The 18,418-nt window shown below is 31.7% G+C and overlaps 1 protein-coding gene across 1 annotated transcript; it reads left to right on the top strand.

Moving 5' to 3' along the window:
* The first annotated feature begins 7,020 nt into the window (after positions 1–7,020).
* On the top strand, positions 7,021–14,510 carry LOC100811199 (uncharacterized). The gene is made up of 11 exons (XM_006585431.4): positions 7,021–7,582; positions 8,113–8,237; positions 9,192–9,636; positions 9,744–9,859; positions 10,139–10,922; positions 11,253–11,705; positions 11,974–12,162; positions 12,285–12,512; positions 13,059–13,395; positions 13,508–13,691; positions 13,814–14,510. Exons 1-11 carry the CDS (start codon positions 7,373–7,375, stop codon positions 14,289–14,291), a joined length of 3,549 nt encoding a protein of 1,182 aa, XP_006585494.1. The 5' UTR covers positions 7,021–7,372; the 3' UTR covers positions 14,292–14,510.
* The last annotated feature ends 3,908 nt before the right edge of the window (positions 14,511–18,418 follow it).

The raw sequence follows: 18,418 nt of genomic DNA, 5'->3' as shown, positions 1-18,418 counted from the left end.
TCAAGTTCTTCTGTAGGACACTTTATATTGAAATCTAGTTTCCCTCTATTTTACTTGATATCTTGATAATTTTTTTGACAAAATTACAAAATAAATACAATTGATAATTGTCAAGGATGAATGTAATGTAACACCCATTGGATATAGTTTAGTTGGTAATGAGAGAAGACTAGAATTTGATCTATAGCCGACTTAAAAGATTGAGGTTTTTGAGAATATACTTTGTGGTCTTATTAAAGAGTAAAGTTCTAATTATGGTGATAAACGTTAAAAAAAAAAAAACAATAAGAATGCCTTGAGTTCAATGTGGTGAGACATGGAAGGGATTTGATGTTAGATTATGGTGTTGTATGTCAAGTTGACTCAATTCCATTGGTGGTTGCATTATCGGCACAAAATTATTGGCTCATTTTTCAGCCAGATGTCAAATTGGCATTCTTGTATGGATATTTGGAAGAGCATGTATTTATTATTCAACCCCCGGGCCATGGCCATGTTAAAGTTGGATATGAAAATAAAGTTTATAGATTGAATGTACTGGTTCTCATGATGGTGGTAGTAACAATCATAATGGTGATGAGTTAATTGAGATTTTTTTAAATTTGTTTGTTGTTTGATTAATCTTTTAGATATTTAATAATTATTAAAATTTAATTTAAAATTTGAAATATTTTATTCTCAATTATTTATTATTTTTAATTCTGATGATTATTATTAGTTATTCTAATTTTCTCATAGGAGTTGTGTTTTCTCTTTATATATAATCACGAATCCATTTGTATCTAAACCTATATACATAACAAACTTGTGATCCTGTTATGTATTTAAACCTACTTACATACCAGAATCACCATCTTGTTAAACCTAAAAGTTAACTTAAAAAAAAGGTGTGGGAAAATCAGGGGAAGTGGGTGTGATGAGAGAAAGGAGAGGGGGTGTAGGAAAATAACAAGGGGCAGTAGTTTCTTTTTGTTAAAAAGTGGGTGAGAATAGCAATTCCTTCCACCAATAACCTACCCCAACGGATTCTTCTGTGAGGAGATTCAACTTTGAAGAATGTTCACCAACTCCCCCCATCCGTAAAGCCAGCATTCAAATGCCTATAGCACTTTAGTACATGTAACTAAGCTCGACCAATTGAATTGTTACAGATGTAGATATAAAAAAAAAAAATCACCTTTGCATTATCTCATTCGAAAGATAAAGATAATAATTATAATAATAATAAATAAAAAATGAGTCTACAATGCTATTAATATGGCTACGTTTACGTATCAATACGCAATAAACTTCATTTACCTCGTAAAGACTAGAAAATAGTAGTATATATTGTGCAATATTAAACTAGTTAATTAACTTACTAACATCATTCTTTACTTGTAAACTTACTACTTCTACTATAAGTTGAAACTATCATTTTATCTAATGCATATTTAGTAGATTTAATTCATCTTGTGTGAAGATCGAAGATAATTCAATTACAATATAACCTTTGTTTTTTATATCATGAAATTGGTTGGACGAAATAGAATGTTAACTCCACTTGAACATTCTCTCGCAGCCAAGTATGCAACATCCCTTGTTAGTGACTGTCATTGTTCTTCATAATACTGAGATCATGCATCAAATTTAATCTATTTTATTTGGATCATGTCATATAGTATGTGGACATGTACGAGTCTACATTCGTATTTTCATGTCTGTGGTCTTCACGTGTGCGAACACCAGGGCCACTAAACTTATGGGCCCTACCTTCAGCGGTTTTTATGGTTGAAATCAAGTTTCGACCCCCGCGTCTCTAGCGGCGCACGTGTATCTCGTGGCCCTTCGCACGCTTGAGTTTTTACCTTTTTGTCTTATTTTAAAAAAAAAAATTCTATTCGAAAGAGCAACATTCTGGTACTTACCACATCACCGTAACCTATGGTATCACATCGTTGAATGGCTGCCACGCAATTCAACCTTGTCGAATGTCGTAGCGCATTCACGAATCCTGAGGTTTATCTAGTGACAGATCTAAGATGTTAAATCAGTGAAAATAAATTATAAAAATTAAAATCAATGAATTTAATTATATAAATATAAATAAAATAAAATATAAGATTTTATTTATAAATTTGATAAATTTTAAAAAAATAACTACATCTTCTCATTTGAACATATGCTTATATCGGATAGGGCAAGCAACACGTAATCGCGAAAGAGGGAGAGTACGAGAGTTGATTTGGGTACTCGCGCGTGTGAGATTGGATTGCATTTTCTTTGGGAACGCCAGTTGCAAGCAATGAGGCAATAGAATTACGGTGATACCCTTATAATATTTGGATTCCCAGCTTTACCCTTACTGTTTTTATGTGGACCATAACAAACTGCATTTTCAATGGAAAAGTCAAACGTAGACAGACAGAAAATCACAAACCTAACTATGTAGGGGCGAGTTTGGGAAAGGAAGAAGGATGTGTTGTTTTCAGGTTGATGAATAAAAAATGGTTAAACTATTGATTGCTTCATATACTTATTTTCTTTTTAAGTTTTAGTTCCTTTCCTATGCTTAAAAACTACCTTTTAGTCCTAGACACACTATTAATTATATATAGTATATGTCTTTTGCTTATACTTTTTTATCACTGTGGAAGAAGTACTCGACGTTATTATTAATTATTTTTCTTCTTTTTTAAATTTTATCATTTTTCTCTTCATACGAATGCATCCTAAGTGATGCCGTTCATCAAAGAGTTAAAGCAATTCCACACACCTGATCATACATACTCAACCCAGGGCTACCCCAAACTGGACTATCATGTGCCAGGCGTGAGGAACAAAGAATTTTTACATAGTAACAATTTGGTTAGGATTATGATTGTAGGAGACATGATCCAGCAATCAAATATTGTGTTTCCAGAGTGAATTCGTGGTCACAAACAATAATAATCTGCCCATCTTTAAGGGTAAAACCTGTGCTAGAAATAATAACAGCATTTGAAAACTCGTGATTAAGGAATTAAAATAGAAATTGCTTAGCTTGAAGAACTCCAGAAGCATTTCCTCACACTTATTAGAGATTCAAATTCTAATTCCAAGTTCATACAATTGGGGACCCAAAATGACTGCAAATCAAAACTATCTCAATTTTCTTATGTTTGGTATATTGTGTTTTCTGTTTTATTATTGTTACTTTAGGTTAATACTTCACAGCAGTTCTTATATCTTCCCCACTGACACTGTCCTTTGTTATTTCATTAGTGATTAGCGACTAGAAAACATATCTGTTTTGATTTTTTACAGATAATAGTAACAGTTAAGGTTAGCAGCATATCACATCACTAGTTACTTCCAAGAAGGACATTGAAAAATTATTTTCATTCTCAGGTGATATTTCGATATATTGAGATGCAAAGGTCAGAGCACTTGTAATGTTTTATTCATTTCTTTATGATTGTTATTGTTTAAACTTTTACACAATGTCTCCCCTTAATCTTTAGTTTTTAATTTTTAATTTTGAAAGTGCTATATTACATCCTATAATAATGAGATAGACTGTACCAGTGTATTTTATTAATCATTTTCATTCAATCCTTGAAACTGATAAAAATAGCATGAAAAGAAACAGATAATTTTTAGTTGATTTTGTTTTTTTTAACCAAAATATATGTAACCAATACCATGACACCTATGGAGAAGTATCAGCTGCCCCCTGAAACTCTTCCCTCAAGTCCGGTAAGTAGTACTTAATTTAAATGATGTGTCATAAATTTGTTGCGTAAAAATTGAGGTCATTATGTATAGTTGTGTTTCTATCAGTACTTTTTTTTAATAACAATATTCTTGGACAGAATGATTAATCTCTTCCGATAATAAGATTTATTTAAGATGGTAATATTTCTTAATAGGTATTTTTTCATATTCATATACTAGGGGTTAAATTCATAATTATGTGTTTAAAAGATAAAATTATGTACTAATTATATCACATATTATTGATTGTTGCTAGGACATTTATCATATGTCAATTGCTATCTTGTTTTGCAGTTTGGTGATATTTTCTCACATCATCCAAGCGGGTTCAAAACATGATTTAAAAAAAGTACATTTATCATTGTACTGTTTTAATATTTTAAACATTTGTTAACTTTTTTATTTATTTATAACTACAATTTATATATAAAATTTTACGATTTATGTAGGCTACCTGGTACTTATTATTACTTATATTTATTTTGTCGAAATAAAAATAAATAAATAAAAAAATCAGATTGGAGCATGTTAATCAAAATACAAGTTTAAATATCTAACTGAGAATATTATAGAGGCAAAATGGACTATCTAATCTAATGCGAGTAACACAATGTGGGTTGTGGACAATAATAGGTTGGGCAAAAAAAATAATCCAAATTTAATTCAAGCTTAAATAATGAAGTCCAAATCCTATAAAAAAAAATCAGTTTTGTAGGCTTTTAATGAGTTTTTGCGGGTTTAGCTTGCATTTGACCAATAATTAAAGATAGGCTATTGTTTCAATTTTTGTATTTTCTACATAAGGCTTTTTTAATTAATTTAGCAAATTAAACACGTGCCTACCAAATAATCAAACCTTGAATTCTCGTTTTTTTAAAGAAATTCTCGTATCTTCTAATATAATTATTTGATAATGGTAAAGGGTTCAAATAAGAGCCGCAGGCACATGTCTCCGATTTTTTTTTTTTTTTTTAAAAGCACACCGCATTTGAATATATCTCCTATTTGTGTTGGTATATGTTACATTAATAAAGCCTTCTTATGGATAGCACGAAGGGGGAAAGAGGAAATTATAGGTGTAAAAGAATACGTATTCAATATATGTTCACTTACAAATCCTTTGTTTTCCAGATTATATATATATATATATATATCTGATGCATGATGTATATTCTAATTAATTTTGGACTGGACTTCGTAAATGGAATTATCTTTGAACCCAAGCAAAGAATACGCTACTTCAGAACTAATTAACCATTCAACAATATATATATATATATATATATATATATATATATATATATATATATATATATATATATATATATATATATATATATATATATATATATATATATATATATATATATATATATATATATATATATATATATATATATATATATATATGTACACGGTTTCAATAATGCATATAAAATATCGCGACCTTTAAAAACGTAAAATCGAGATCAATAAACAGCAAATATGTGGTCATCTAAAATTTACAAATCAAGATATTCGCTACTTGTTCCTTTCATTTGATACCTAGCCTTGTTTAAAAGGCATGAACCTTTTTAATAATGTAATCACAAACACACACAACAATTCTTTTTTATGTAATTATTTAAAATAAAACAAAGTAGATCAAGTTAAAGGAACTTATATATTATTAATAATCACTTTTATTATTTATTTTTATTTCAACTTATTTTTTTAGTGGCTATGTTTCTTACATATAGACAAGCGTACCTGTTGCATTTGTTTTAGCATCTTGATATATGTCTTCTTGTATTAAGGAGACTTTTGATTTTCTTTAACGATGGAATATGCTCCGTTTATTATCATTTTGGGTTTAATATAATTTATATTTTTTCCCAAAAAAAAATGTAACCTAACCTAACCTGTATTTCAGCATCAACAAAATGATACCCGAATGATTTCTTTCTTTCTTTCTTTAAAAGTTGAACATTAATCCATACTTACTCAAAAGGCATAGACCATGATTAGTCCCTAGCACCCTTATCTTTGTAGCTTTGTTTCAATTATTATGTGAGATGGCCACATGGGTTCATGCTGATAAGACCTTTACTTTTGAGAATGGATATTGGTTTGGTCAATTTGTTACTTGCTAGTTAGCGCAAAGCTAGCGATAAATTTGAAGTGTGATTCAATCATTTCCTTGAATTGAAGCCTTTTTCAATCAACTTTATTATACTAAAACCGTGTCTAACTTTCCCTTCTCCTACACCCAATTATTTGATTGTTTTTTACACACTGCATCGCCGTTTGATCGTTTTTTACAAAGCATATACCAAAGAACTCAAGATAAAGGAAAACGTGAATTGTTAATGTAGACATCTATTTTATTATAAAGAAAGGCAAACCCTTAGTCGTAAACAATGTGAAATATAAGTACTTGATATTGAATAATTAAAATATGAAACATATTTTGCGTGTTAAGCATAATAATAAACATAACATGTTAAGCATTAATTATTAGAAAACCACAAATTCTTCTTAATCAAGCGTTGGAAATTTTGGGCTTGAGAAAGTACTCAACGACTATGTTTTTCGGTCATGGAAAAGGAAATATACCTGCCAATAATAATAAAGAAAAGAAAGAAAAAACGGATTCTCCAATCCAATCCAATGCGTATAATACGACGAATGAATAAGACTGTCTTTGGTTCCGGAGAGAAACAAGTTATCCATGACGGAAATAGGAGGTATGTTTGGTTCGGATGATTTTAGAGAAAGTAAAATTATTTTTTTCTTCAAAAAAGTTGATCTTTTAGGTTAAAAATTATGATTTTTTGGAATAAAAAGTTATTTTTCTTTGATAAAAATATAATTTCTCACCTATTTTTCTTAAATCAAATAACACAATATATTGTTTTATTTTAACTTATTTCTCTTTTTTAAAATTAATTTTTACTTTTATCTATTATATATATATTTTTTCAATTCCAAACAAACCCTGATAATAAAAGAAAAGAATAGAAACAGAACTTCGAGTAAAAGTAAACGTGATTCTAAGTTAAAAGGAAAAATGGGAAATAAAAATGTCAAATCGATAAGGTGGTAGATAGAGATGGGCCCCGGAAGGGTAATGTGGTAAAAAAAGGTAGGGCCGGGGGCATTAATGTAAAAAACAAACAAAAAAAGAGAGTGCCGTTGCGATGGCCAGGGTGACGTGGCTAATACCCTTCTTAATCCTCTTTGATTAAGGTGTTAAACAAGAACACGCCAAATAAACCCATTCCATTATAAACCCAAACACGCCCTTCACATTGCCATTTCTGAGGAAAACACTCTCTCTCTCTCTCTCTTACTTTCGCTCTCTAAAAAAAAAACTCAAAAACAAAACGAAGCTCTCGACCACTCGTCGCGACGTTGCCTTTTTGAATCGTCTCGAATTTCACTTTTTCGTTTCCCTTCGTTGTTTGTATATATATCTATCACCGATCACCGATCACCGATCATCGATTATTAATTGCTGTTGTTTTTAAAATTATTGTTATTATTTTGGTGGTTGCGATTCTATTTTGTGCTGTACTGTACGACGTCGTTGGAGCGATTTCATCGCCGTCGCGCTGGTACGGAGAGATTGTTTGCTGCGTCGTGGTGTCGTTGAAGGATGGCGGCTGGAGTGGAGTTGCCGGAGGGGAGAAGCGGCGGTGGCGGCGGAATTGTGATGGAATTTCCGGCCGGAGATGAGGAATCGTTCTCGTCGCCGACGAGGTTGCCGAAGAGGCTCCGGCGACGGCTTCGTGACGCGGAGTGCAAGTCTCCGAGCACGGTGGAGGAAATCGAAGCGAAGCTTCACGACGCTGATCTTCGCAGACAGGTGTCCTTACGATTTTTTTCCGCTCTCTAAAACAGTGTTTGTGTTTGTTTGGTTGGTGAGAAAGTTTAGGGTCTTCAAATTGATTTTAGAAACGCTTTTCACTTTTTCGTTTGGTGGTTTGTTTATTTTTTTGCCCCTTGCTTATTGTTAACCACGTGTAATTAGTTATTATTAATTAATTAAATAATTTGTATTAAACCTGATGTTCTGGAAGAAAAACGAGTGCTTAGAGATTAATCTCATTTGAAAGTTTTTTTTTTGGGGTATTTAAAAAAAATATTTATTTTACCCGATTCATCGGTTTGTGGAAAGAGTTTATGTGGTTCGTTTGCTGGTAGATTATTGTCGTGAATTTATTTCTTCGTTTTCATGCTTGCTTTATCTTCAAGATTGTTTCTTTTCTATGTTAGGTGGGATAGTAGAGGCTTTCTCTTTTCTATTCGAATTTTGATTCGCACTCTTCAAGATTGTAAGATCCTTTGTGTTGGGTTGATGGTGCTGTCTATTTATCGAACTTCTCTTACATGCAGAAATACTATGAGAAACTCTCAAGCAAGGCACGTGCAAAGCCAAGAAGCCCCTCAAGGTGTTCATCTCAGGAGGAAGATCTTGGTCAGAGACTGGAAGCAAAACTGCAGGCTGCTGAACAGAAGAGGTGGGTTTTCCCAAGGCTTTCTTGTAATCATGTATTTTTTATATGCTCATGTACAATTAGTGTTGTTGTTGTTGCCAACGGCCAGTGTGTTTTTATTGTTTCATTCAGTAAAACCACTTGGCTTAAAAATTTAACTTTCTCGATCATTCATGAGTGAGCTATTAAAAGCAACATTTGGAGTAATTTACTCTTGTGATTTTTAAGTTTAAATTGTGAGAGGTAGCATTTATCTGTATTTCTTTTTATAAAAAATTCAGGATCTTCTCTCCCTAGTCTCTAGAAAAAGTACTTTAACTGATTTTTTTTTTTGGCTTTTCTTTTCTAAAAAAAAATAACTCATCCAAATATCTTCTTTGGATATATATTTTAATAAGAGGACTTGTTTCTAAGAAAAAAAAACTTATACAAATGGGCCCAATTTCAATCATAAAATGGTTATTTTGGTGTCCTTGTTGGAATTGGATTGCCAGTCCTAGTTTCTTTGTTGTTTTTATGAATTACGTTTATTGGAAAATATTAAGTACTTCATTTATTTATCAAGCCTGTATTATTTGTATTGCATCCTTCTATTGGAGAACTTAGTATAACTTATAAATTTGATTATCATATAGTTAAACATCTTGATACTTCTTTCTGATATTTTGACGGTTTCATCTGTCCCATCTCCTTCTCTGCATATTTCTTGAATTTAATGGTCATCTTGATTGATAAAGAAGAATCTATTTAAAAAATAATTATCTTATGTTCAGAAAAAGTTAAATATTTAACATTATCTCATCTAACACCTAAAATTCTTATGCTTTAGTTGTTCCATTGATAATTGAAAGTTTATTTCTTAATCTGAAAGATTGCTTCCACCCTTAACTTGATTTTAGCAACTGGCCCCTAATGATTTCTTTTCAAATTATTTGACATGCTTTATTAATTGTACATAATTTACTGCCTTCCTGACAGGTTGAGCATCTTGACTAAGGCCCAAATGCGTTTAGCAAGACTGGATGAATTGCGTCAAGCAGCTAAAAGTGGAGTAGAAATGCGCTATGAGAATGAACGTGTGAGGCTTGGAACAAAAGTTGAATCACGGGTTCAGCAGGCAGAGGCTAATAGGATGCTTATTCTCAAGGCTCTCAGGCAAAGAAGGGCTTCTCATAGAGAAAGGTCATCTCAGACATTGATGAGAAGGATGGCTCGAGAAAGTAAATATAAAGAGTGTGTACGTGCTGCAATTCACCAAAAACGAGCTGCTGCTGAAACAAAACGACTTGGGTTGCTGGAGGCTGAGAAGAATAGGGCACATGCTCGAGTCTCGCAGGTGATACATGTGGCAAAGTCTGTATCTCACCAGCGTGAGATTGAGAGAAGGAAAAAAAAGGATGAGTTGGAAGATCGATTGCAGAGGGTATGGTGTTAGCTTGAAGCTGTCTTTTTTTTTTTTTTTGGGGGGGGGGGAGTCATCTGGTGGCCCTTAATGACACTTGTTTAACTTTCTGAATTTATATTGGTTAGGCAAGACGACAAAGAGCTGAATATCTCAGGCAGAGGGGAAGATTGCGTGGTTATGCCCGAGAGAATCGCAATAGAATGTCAAAGCAAGCAGAATATCTTTCCAGAAAACTAGCAAGGTTTATTATTTGCATTTAAGTATTGATATATCTTTTTAAGATCATGTAGAAAGCTTTGCTAATTTCACTGCTTTACTCAGTTGTCATTTTCGACTGGAGGTGGAGGTCTGAACTAAGCTATAAGTTTATATAGGATTGATAAATTTAGTATTTGAAGTTTTGTTCCTCTGTCATGCAGAACGCCTTAAAACTGAAATACAATGGATGTGTTAGAATTGTTTTTTTGCTAGATATTACTATAAAAAAGAATTCTCCTCTAACTTTATTTTGTTCTTTAAGGTGCTGGAGGCGGTTCCTAAGGCAAAAGAGAACAACATTTACCTTGACAAAAGCATATGATGTGCTGGGGATCAATGAGAAATCTGTCAAGTCAATGCCTTTTGAACAGCTTGCTCTTCTGATTGAATCGGCTTCTACTCTTCAGACTGTGAAAACTTTACTTGACCGGTTTGAGAGCCGCCTTAAAGTGTCTACAGCAGTGGCTCCTGCCAAGAATTTGTCTAGCTTGGATAACATCGATCATCTTCTTAAACGGGTTGCTTCCCCCAAGAAAAGGGCTACTCCCCGGAGTTCTGTGAGAAGCAGGCAGGCAAAGAAAGTAGATTCAGTCAGGGAGTCAAACAATAGCTTAGCTAGGTTATCAAGGTATCCTGTGAGAGTTGTTCTTTGTGCTTATATGATATTGGGTCATCCAGATGCAGTTTTCAGTGGAATGGGAGAATGTGAGAATACTCTAGCCAAATCTGCACAAGAGTTTGTCCAAATGTTTGAGTTGTTGATAAAGATTATACTAGATGGTCCAATACAAAGTTCTGATGAAGAGTCTGTCTCAGCATCCATGAAGCTTTGTACCTTCAGATCTCAGCTTGCTGCTTTTGATAAAGCTTGGTGCTCATACTTGAATTGTTTTGTGGTATGGAAGGTTAAGGATGCTCGATCACTGGAGGAAGATTTGGTTAGAGCAGCTTGCCAGCTTGAAGCTTCTATGATTCAAACTTGCAAGTTAACTCCAGAAGGAGCTGGTGGTAAGCTTAGTCATGATATGAAAGCTATTCAGCATCAGGTAATTTTTCACATCAATAGCTGAGTTTTCTTCGTGAACGATAGCTGTTGTTGATGAGTATTTTTTATAATATCATGGAACATTAACGACTTCAAAAACTAACTCTGGTATGTTGAAGATTGTCAGATATGTACGAATTTTTCTTCTTTTATTTATTGGGTAAATTTTTCACTTGTTTCCTCTTCTCAAACAATGTTTTCTGATGCTCATTGACTTAAAAACTATAAGTATATTCAAACTTACAGTCATAGGTGTTTCCTCCCTTGACTGCTTTCTTATTGTTGCAGCAAAGTGTGCTTTGGTCTTATTTTCTTTTTGCATTTAATGCAGGTCTCTGAAGATCAAAAACTTTTGAGAGAAAAGGTGCTGCACCTGAGTGGAGATGCTGGAATTGAGCGTATGGAATCTGCATTATCTGAAACAAGATCTAGATACTTTGGAGTGAAGGATGACGGAAGTCCAGTGGGGTCTCCAATGATTCCATCTATGCCCGCAAGCCCAACTCCACTTTCTACTGCTGCCAGCTCAAGTGAAAGAAATATTTCTGATGAGAGTAATGATAGGGCAAGCCGAGTAGTTCGCTCCCTCTTTAAGGAAACAAACACTTCCCCTGGAGAGTCTAGCTTCTCTGCACCCAGAACCAGTTCAGATAGTCAGCTTGGCACATCCTCTGAGAAGTTGCTAGCAGAGAATGAGGTTCTTGTAAATGAATTTCTTCACGAGCATCACTATAGTGTTACTGATGAATTTGATGTCTCTGATCACATTCAAAACAGTGTTGAGGTTAGTACCTATTGTATAAATGTTAGCATTGAATTAATGGCTAATTTTGGATACAGCTTTGGTTTGATGCTCTTTTCTGGCCTTTGATGTTGATCTGCTCATATTATCCCACCGAGTATGAAATGTATGCCTAATCTAGAATCTTTTGGAGTTATTTCCAATATTAGTATTAGTATAGAAAGCAGTATATAATTTTAAATTTACTGACAGCTGATGACATGTTATTTTTAGTTCTGACTTCTGATTCACCCATCTTTTTATGTTGCAGGGGAAAATAAAGCAGACAATGGAGAAGGCCTTTTGGGATGGTATCATGGAATCTGTGGAGGTGGACCATCCCAACTATGACCGAATTGTTCAACTTATGGGAGAGGTTAGGGATGAAATTTGTGAGATGGCTCCAAAAAGCTGGAAGGAGGATATTTTTGCTGCAATCGATTTAGAAATTCTTTTGCAGGTAGCTACTATATTCTCTTCTTGTAACCTTGACAATATGCGTGATTGGCTATTAGATGCATCATTGGCATATGTGTGAGCATGACAATATTTTCTCCTCTAACATCTTATGCATACTTGAAGGTGCTGAAATCAGGTAACCTGGACATTGATTACCTTGCAAAAATTCTCGAGTTTTCACTCGTCAGTTTGCAGAAGCTCTCAGCTCCAGCGAATGAGGAGATGATGAAGGCCGCTCACAAGAAACTATTTCATGAATTGAGTGAAATTTGTCATTCAAGGGATGAGTCAAACAATTCATGTGTTGTAGCCTTGGTGAAGGGCTTGCAATTTGTCTTCGGACAGATTCAGGTCTGTTTGCTTTACCTTTCCTTTATTGTACTCTTAGTTTTATCTGTAATTAAAATTTACTTGATCATAATGTTAATGTTTTTTTTTCCCTTTTGCTTTTTAGTTATGAATTATGGATGCTTCTCTGGAAGCACTTAAGTACAACTGTAATTAAATTTTACTTGATCAATATGTTCGTGGTTTTTCCTTTTGCTTTATTAATTACTAATCATGGATGCTTCTGATGTAATAAATTCTCTGAAAGCACTTGAGTTGGATGCTTTCAATTTTAGTTGTTAGTCAGGTGTAATGCATTGAATAGCTTGAGATGTGTTGTGATTGGTTAGCCATGAAAATAAGCACTATGTTTTGTTGTAGATCTTTTTGTGATCTTCTGTAAGCACAAAATCTTATTTTGAGGATACTTCTTTCCATTAAACATGCCACATTTGGATCTTGTTGTGGACTTTATTTAGAAGATAGTGCTTCAGCGCAGACATTTTCTAGCTTGTAAATGTTTGTCTTACTTTGTTTTATATTTTGTGACATGATAAATTCTTATGACAGATTCTTAAGAAAGAGATAAGCAAAGCACGAATAAGATTAATGGAGTCTTTGGTGAAGGGGTCTGCTGGTCTGGACTACCTTAGGAATGCCTTTGCTAACAAATATGGATCTCCATCTGATGCCAATACCTCTCTGCCTTCAACATTGAGATGGATTTCATCTGTTTGGAATTGCAAAGATCAGGAATGGGAAGAACATGTGAGTTCCTCATCAGCATTGGCTTCTAATTCATCCCAAGAATGGCTTCCTTCAACTACTCTCAGAACTGGGGGAAGTATTCTGCTCAAAACAACTGGCAGTCCGATGGCCTTTTCTCCTGATAGTGCAAATGCTAAAGGTTCTAAATTGAAAAACTTTAATTCCCTATTCTTCAATTTTCTTTAAAGAAGTTTACTGTTTCATCTATTAAAGCAAACACTCTGATACTTACTTGCATGTTATTTGATCAGGTGATCAGCAGCCAGAATGTAAAGGAGAACAACTTGATCTAGGTGTGAGGCTTGGTTTGCTGAAATTAGTAAGTGGAATATCTGGCTTGACACAAGATGATCTCCCAGAAACTTTATCTCTTAACTTCCTGAGGCTGAGGTCTGTTCAGGCTCAAATTCAGAAGATTATTGTGATTTCTACAAGGTAAATAGCATCTTAATTCTGTTGAGAGGTTATCACAGCATCTTAATTGAATAATTTATGCTGATGATGGTACTGTATAAATTGTTGTTTTACTAATATTATCTCTATTTTGGGAATGGCAGCATTCTTATTCGCGGTCAGGTTCTCTTGAGTGAAAAGGCAGTAGCTAACCCTGCAGATATGGAAAACTTATTGTCTAAGTGTGCTGCACAACTCTTGGATCTCCTAAACCGTGTTGAAGATGCTGATATTGAAGACATTGTAGAAGTGCTCTGCAATTTTCCCACAGTTGAAGTTGAAGATACGGGGAAACTTGAGTCAAGGAAGGTAGTTGCTGCTAGTATGCTAGGAAAGAGCTTACAAGCTGGGGATGTTGTTTTCGAGAGGGTGTTTAATGCTGTCTATTCAGCTTTGCGCGGCGTTGTGCTTGGTGGAAGTGGGATCCGTGGGAGGAAATTAGCAGAAATGGCTCTCATGAAAGTTGGGGCTGGTATTCTGACTGATAAGGTAGTGGAAACTGCTGGTGTTTTGATTGTGGCAGCCACTATTTCAGTTAGTGTTCATGGACCTTGGTATAAACATTTGACTGATAACCTGTGATATATTTGCTACGTACATGCGTAATAATAATAATAATAATAATAATAAATACACACATTTGTACATAGGAGTGTGTAAAATTGTAAGCTGTGTATCTTAGGTTTGTAGAGAAGTGACATTGTTTGTAGAATTCTTTTGATGTAACAAACAGAAATGTATATAGGTGCCTAAACCTTAACATTGAATTGCTAATATATGATTGGATCTTGGAACTTTTCATTTCGAATCTTAGTATCAGTAGTTCAAAATATTTTCTGCAGAAGTTTCAGATGGTCAGCAGTAACGTGAAATTATAATCACTTTAATCATTTTTAAATTTTGCAATTTGACTATTTTTAGCTGTTGTGTATACACTGCAAAATCATAACCTTTAACCATTTTATGAAGTTGACTACCATTAAGTGTATATTAGGAGGAGATTCACTTGTTTCAAGAATAATTCTTTCAGAGTTATTTTTCATTTTTATCATTCATTTATGATTGCAATAAGTAATTAATTTTATATATATATATATATATATATATATATATATATATATATATATTATATTTATGAGTTTAAATACAAACAAATCAATAAAAATCATCTTATATCGAATTATAAAATAGTGTAATAATTATTTAACTTTAATTTGATCCATCATCTCTTTTATATAAATACAACCTTTTTTAATAGTAATAGAATAATTGTCATATAAATTATCTTTCTAATTAAAATTTGAATGAATGATGAACCAAATTACCATTTGCAATTGTATTCGAATTAATTATGATACAAATTAGTATCATAATTATTTTGATTACTGTTCATAAAAGAAATTTGAATAATAATTATTTTGATTATTTTTATAAACGGAAACTTTTAGGGTAACTAATTCAATTTTAATTAAAAAGAATTTATATGATAGTTAAAAAAAACAACTTATATCTATAAACCATGAGAAAAAAGATTATATATTAATAGTGTAAAAAGTTTTCGAATGTCATCCAATCAAATTTCATCATATATGATAAAATTGTTGACTTTTATGATAATTACTTAAAAAGTTATACCAACGATGACCTGAAATTAGATGAGTGTAAACTCAAACATTATTACAATATCTTTTTCACACAAAACAAAAATGTATTTCTGTTATGTAAGAGGGAATGAAAAAGAAATTAAAAATATATGATTTCCTTGGATAACTAATACAATGAAATTTATTTTCTTTGGAAGGGTAATTTTGGAATATTAACAAAAATGTAACCATGTGGGGTGAAATAACAATTCGTGGAATGAGAATAGAAATTCCCATGGTTGATTGGATCTTTGCTTATTATAAGGCCTCACCTAACTAATGGGACTCGGCCTTCCCAGCACAAGGTCTTCTTGCAAAAGGAGTTGCTATTCTCACCTCAATGTCTGCTATTTACTTGCTATTTTCACCCCAAGTGCTTTAAATTTTATTTTTCCAAAGTATCATTTTTTATACAATGGGAACATGCTCTGCTGAGTAAAAGGGATGAAAAAATTACACAATTTCCATTGTGTACTTTACATAGTGAAAATATATCTTTGTTGGGTATTTTTTAGCATCTCTCTTACTTGACGAAAATATATTTCCATTTTGTTATTTTTTTTTTAAATTGTCATTAATTGTAAAAGGTTACTTTTTTTAATTATTTTCGAATTAATTATGATACAAATCATCTTGGTAAGGAGGGAGGGGGTTGCTTATGTTTGGTCACCTATGCTTGAAGGGTTGGAAAATCTGCTGTTGGTGGATCTTTATGAATCAATGTTGCTGGAATATAGGATTGATTAATCATGCTCAAGTGATTTTCAGAAACCCCTATGTATCCATATTTGGGAGAAGATAAATTAATTGGGGCTGCAACTGAAGATGGTATAATTTCTGTCAAAAGTGCATACAACTTGATCGTGCAAAAAAAATTTGCAGTATGAGAATTTTAAAATTGAATGTGACTGGAATTTGATTTGGAGAATGAAGATTCCCCCACTTGTGAAAACCTTACTATGGAGAGCTTGTCGAGATTACAAGGTCTAATTGAGGAGTAGAGGAGTTGAATGCTCAACCATTCATCCCTTGTGTGAAACAAATATAAAAACAACTTGTCATGTATTTGCAACATGTCCTGTTAATGTTTGAGATAGACTGCAAGACCATTGTCGATAAAGTCAATAAATCAGTGCAAGATGAATCAGAAATTGTAGTTATTGTAAAAGAGTGAGAGGTTGTTATCTTTTAGTCAAGGCAAAAATATGTTTAGGGTCTCACTAAAATATTTCGTATTAAATTGTTTCCCCAAAAAATAAATTTATTGGTCTCGAATAATAATTTTGTTAGATAATTTCTTGATGTGCTTAACATACTTAATTATTTTTTCTTTACCTTTTCAAACATATTGAGAAGATGCTGAAACCCACTTTTATTTCATCTTTTCCATCCCTAATCTCATCAAGAAGTGCGAGAAAATCACACAGTGATAAAAAATTACAAACTTTTTAGGGGATTAACCATCATAAATTGTTTAATCATTTTGTGGGGATTTTAGCTGTCACAAGTTATTTAATTCATTTGTAATTAAATTACACATGTAAGTATGTTAGTAACACAAAATAACAGTTAATCTTATCAATAAGGACCTTTAAAAAATATTTTATTTTTACATGAATCAAATTAATATAAACAAAATTATGAGAAAAAAATAATTTTTAAATTTTAAAAGAATTTCAAACATATTTTATCCTTTCATCGATCTTATAAGGTTTTTTTTTTTCAAGAGGTAAGGAAATGGTGTTGCTAATGCTTTAACAGGGGTAACCCCGTCTTTATCTATTCTAAATGTTTTTCATCATGTTTCCATGCCATAAGCAGATAAGCTATTTTTAGTATATAAAAAAATAGTAATAGAATTAATTGTTTTTTTTTTACAAAAATATAGAATTAATTGTTATATAATTAGCCTTTTAATTTAAATTATAGTCTATGATAACACACATTACCCTTTTTAACTTTAATTAATTTAATTATGATACAATTTAGTATGGGAATTAATTTGGTTATTATTAATAAAGGTAATTCATACGAAATTAATTCCATTACTTTCATAAATGATAATTTCTATGTAATTAAATCGATTTTAATTAAAAAAGTTATTCTATATGATACTAACTACTATTGAAAAAAGTAAATTATATCTTAATTCTTATTTTTTTTAAAAGATATATCTTAATTAATTTCAAAAAATCATTTATATCACCATTAATTTGATTGCTTTTAAAAAATATTTTATATCTATAATTAATTAAAAAAATCATTAAAAAAAATAACAAACTGAAAAATAAATTCCTGTTGAGCAAAACAAAGTGAAACCACATTTTTATATGTATTTGATAAATAAAAATGTGTTTCCGTTTGTGTAAAAAAGGTGTCAAAAAATTACACAATGAAAATATTATTCCATTGACAAAATATACAATAAAATCATGTTTTCCCTGTATTTCTAGGCACAGGTAATTCCATTATTTATTTTGTTAACAAATTTGTGTTTCCTTGAAAAAAATATTTTTGGAATAATAAAAATTTAGAATGTATTTGAAAATACATTTTAGTTAATTTCTAATTTTTTTATTAGCTAAAAAGTTAATTGACTGGTTAGTGAACATGATTTTTTTAGTAGTTTTTAGTATTTTTTACACGCAGATTGAAGTAATGTTCTTTAAAATATTAATTTTTAACTTTTTTTTATATTTACTTCCTTTTTGTCTTTAAATATTTATCAGATCTTCTTTTTAATCTTTTTTTATTTAAGGTAAACTTTTATTATTTTTTTTTATCATTTTTATAATTTTATATTTTTCAACTACTTTAACCGATAATGTTGTCAAACACTTATGTTTCAAAAAGATAAATTTTCAACTATCAACTAATTTTTTCAGTTTTTAACTAACTTTTCAACTACTTTTTTTAAAACATAACCTTAATATATTGTAATATGTTATGTTATTATGTTTTAAAAAAATGTTATATTATTTTGTATCAACATTTATATTAATTCTAATTTGACATATATATTAATTTTGATTTAAGTATGCTTTGTGCTATCTCACGGGTATGAGA

This window comes from Glycine max, chromosome 8 (genome assembly GCF_000004515.6).
Source record: "Glycine max cultivar Williams 82 chromosome 8, Glycine_max_v4.0, whole genome shotgun sequence".
Taxonomy (NCBI): Eukaryota; Viridiplantae; Streptophyta; class Magnoliopsida; order Fabales; family Fabaceae; genus Glycine; species Glycine max.
This window is presented reverse-complemented; position numbering and strand designations above follow the sequence as displayed.

Coding starts and splice junctions, on each gene's coding strand:
- LOC100811199 (XM_006585431.4), top strand. CDS start 7,373: ATGGCGGCTGGAGTGGAGTTGCCGGAGGGGAGAAGCGGCGGTGGCGGC. Junction 11,706..11,973: donor ACATTCAAAACAGTGTTGAG/GTTAGTACCTAT, acceptor TTTATGTTGCAG/GGGAAAATAAAGCAGACAAT. Junction 12,163..12,284: donor ATTTAGAAATTCTTTTGCAG/GTAGCTACTATA, acceptor GCATACTTGAAG/GTGCTGAAATCAGGTAACCT.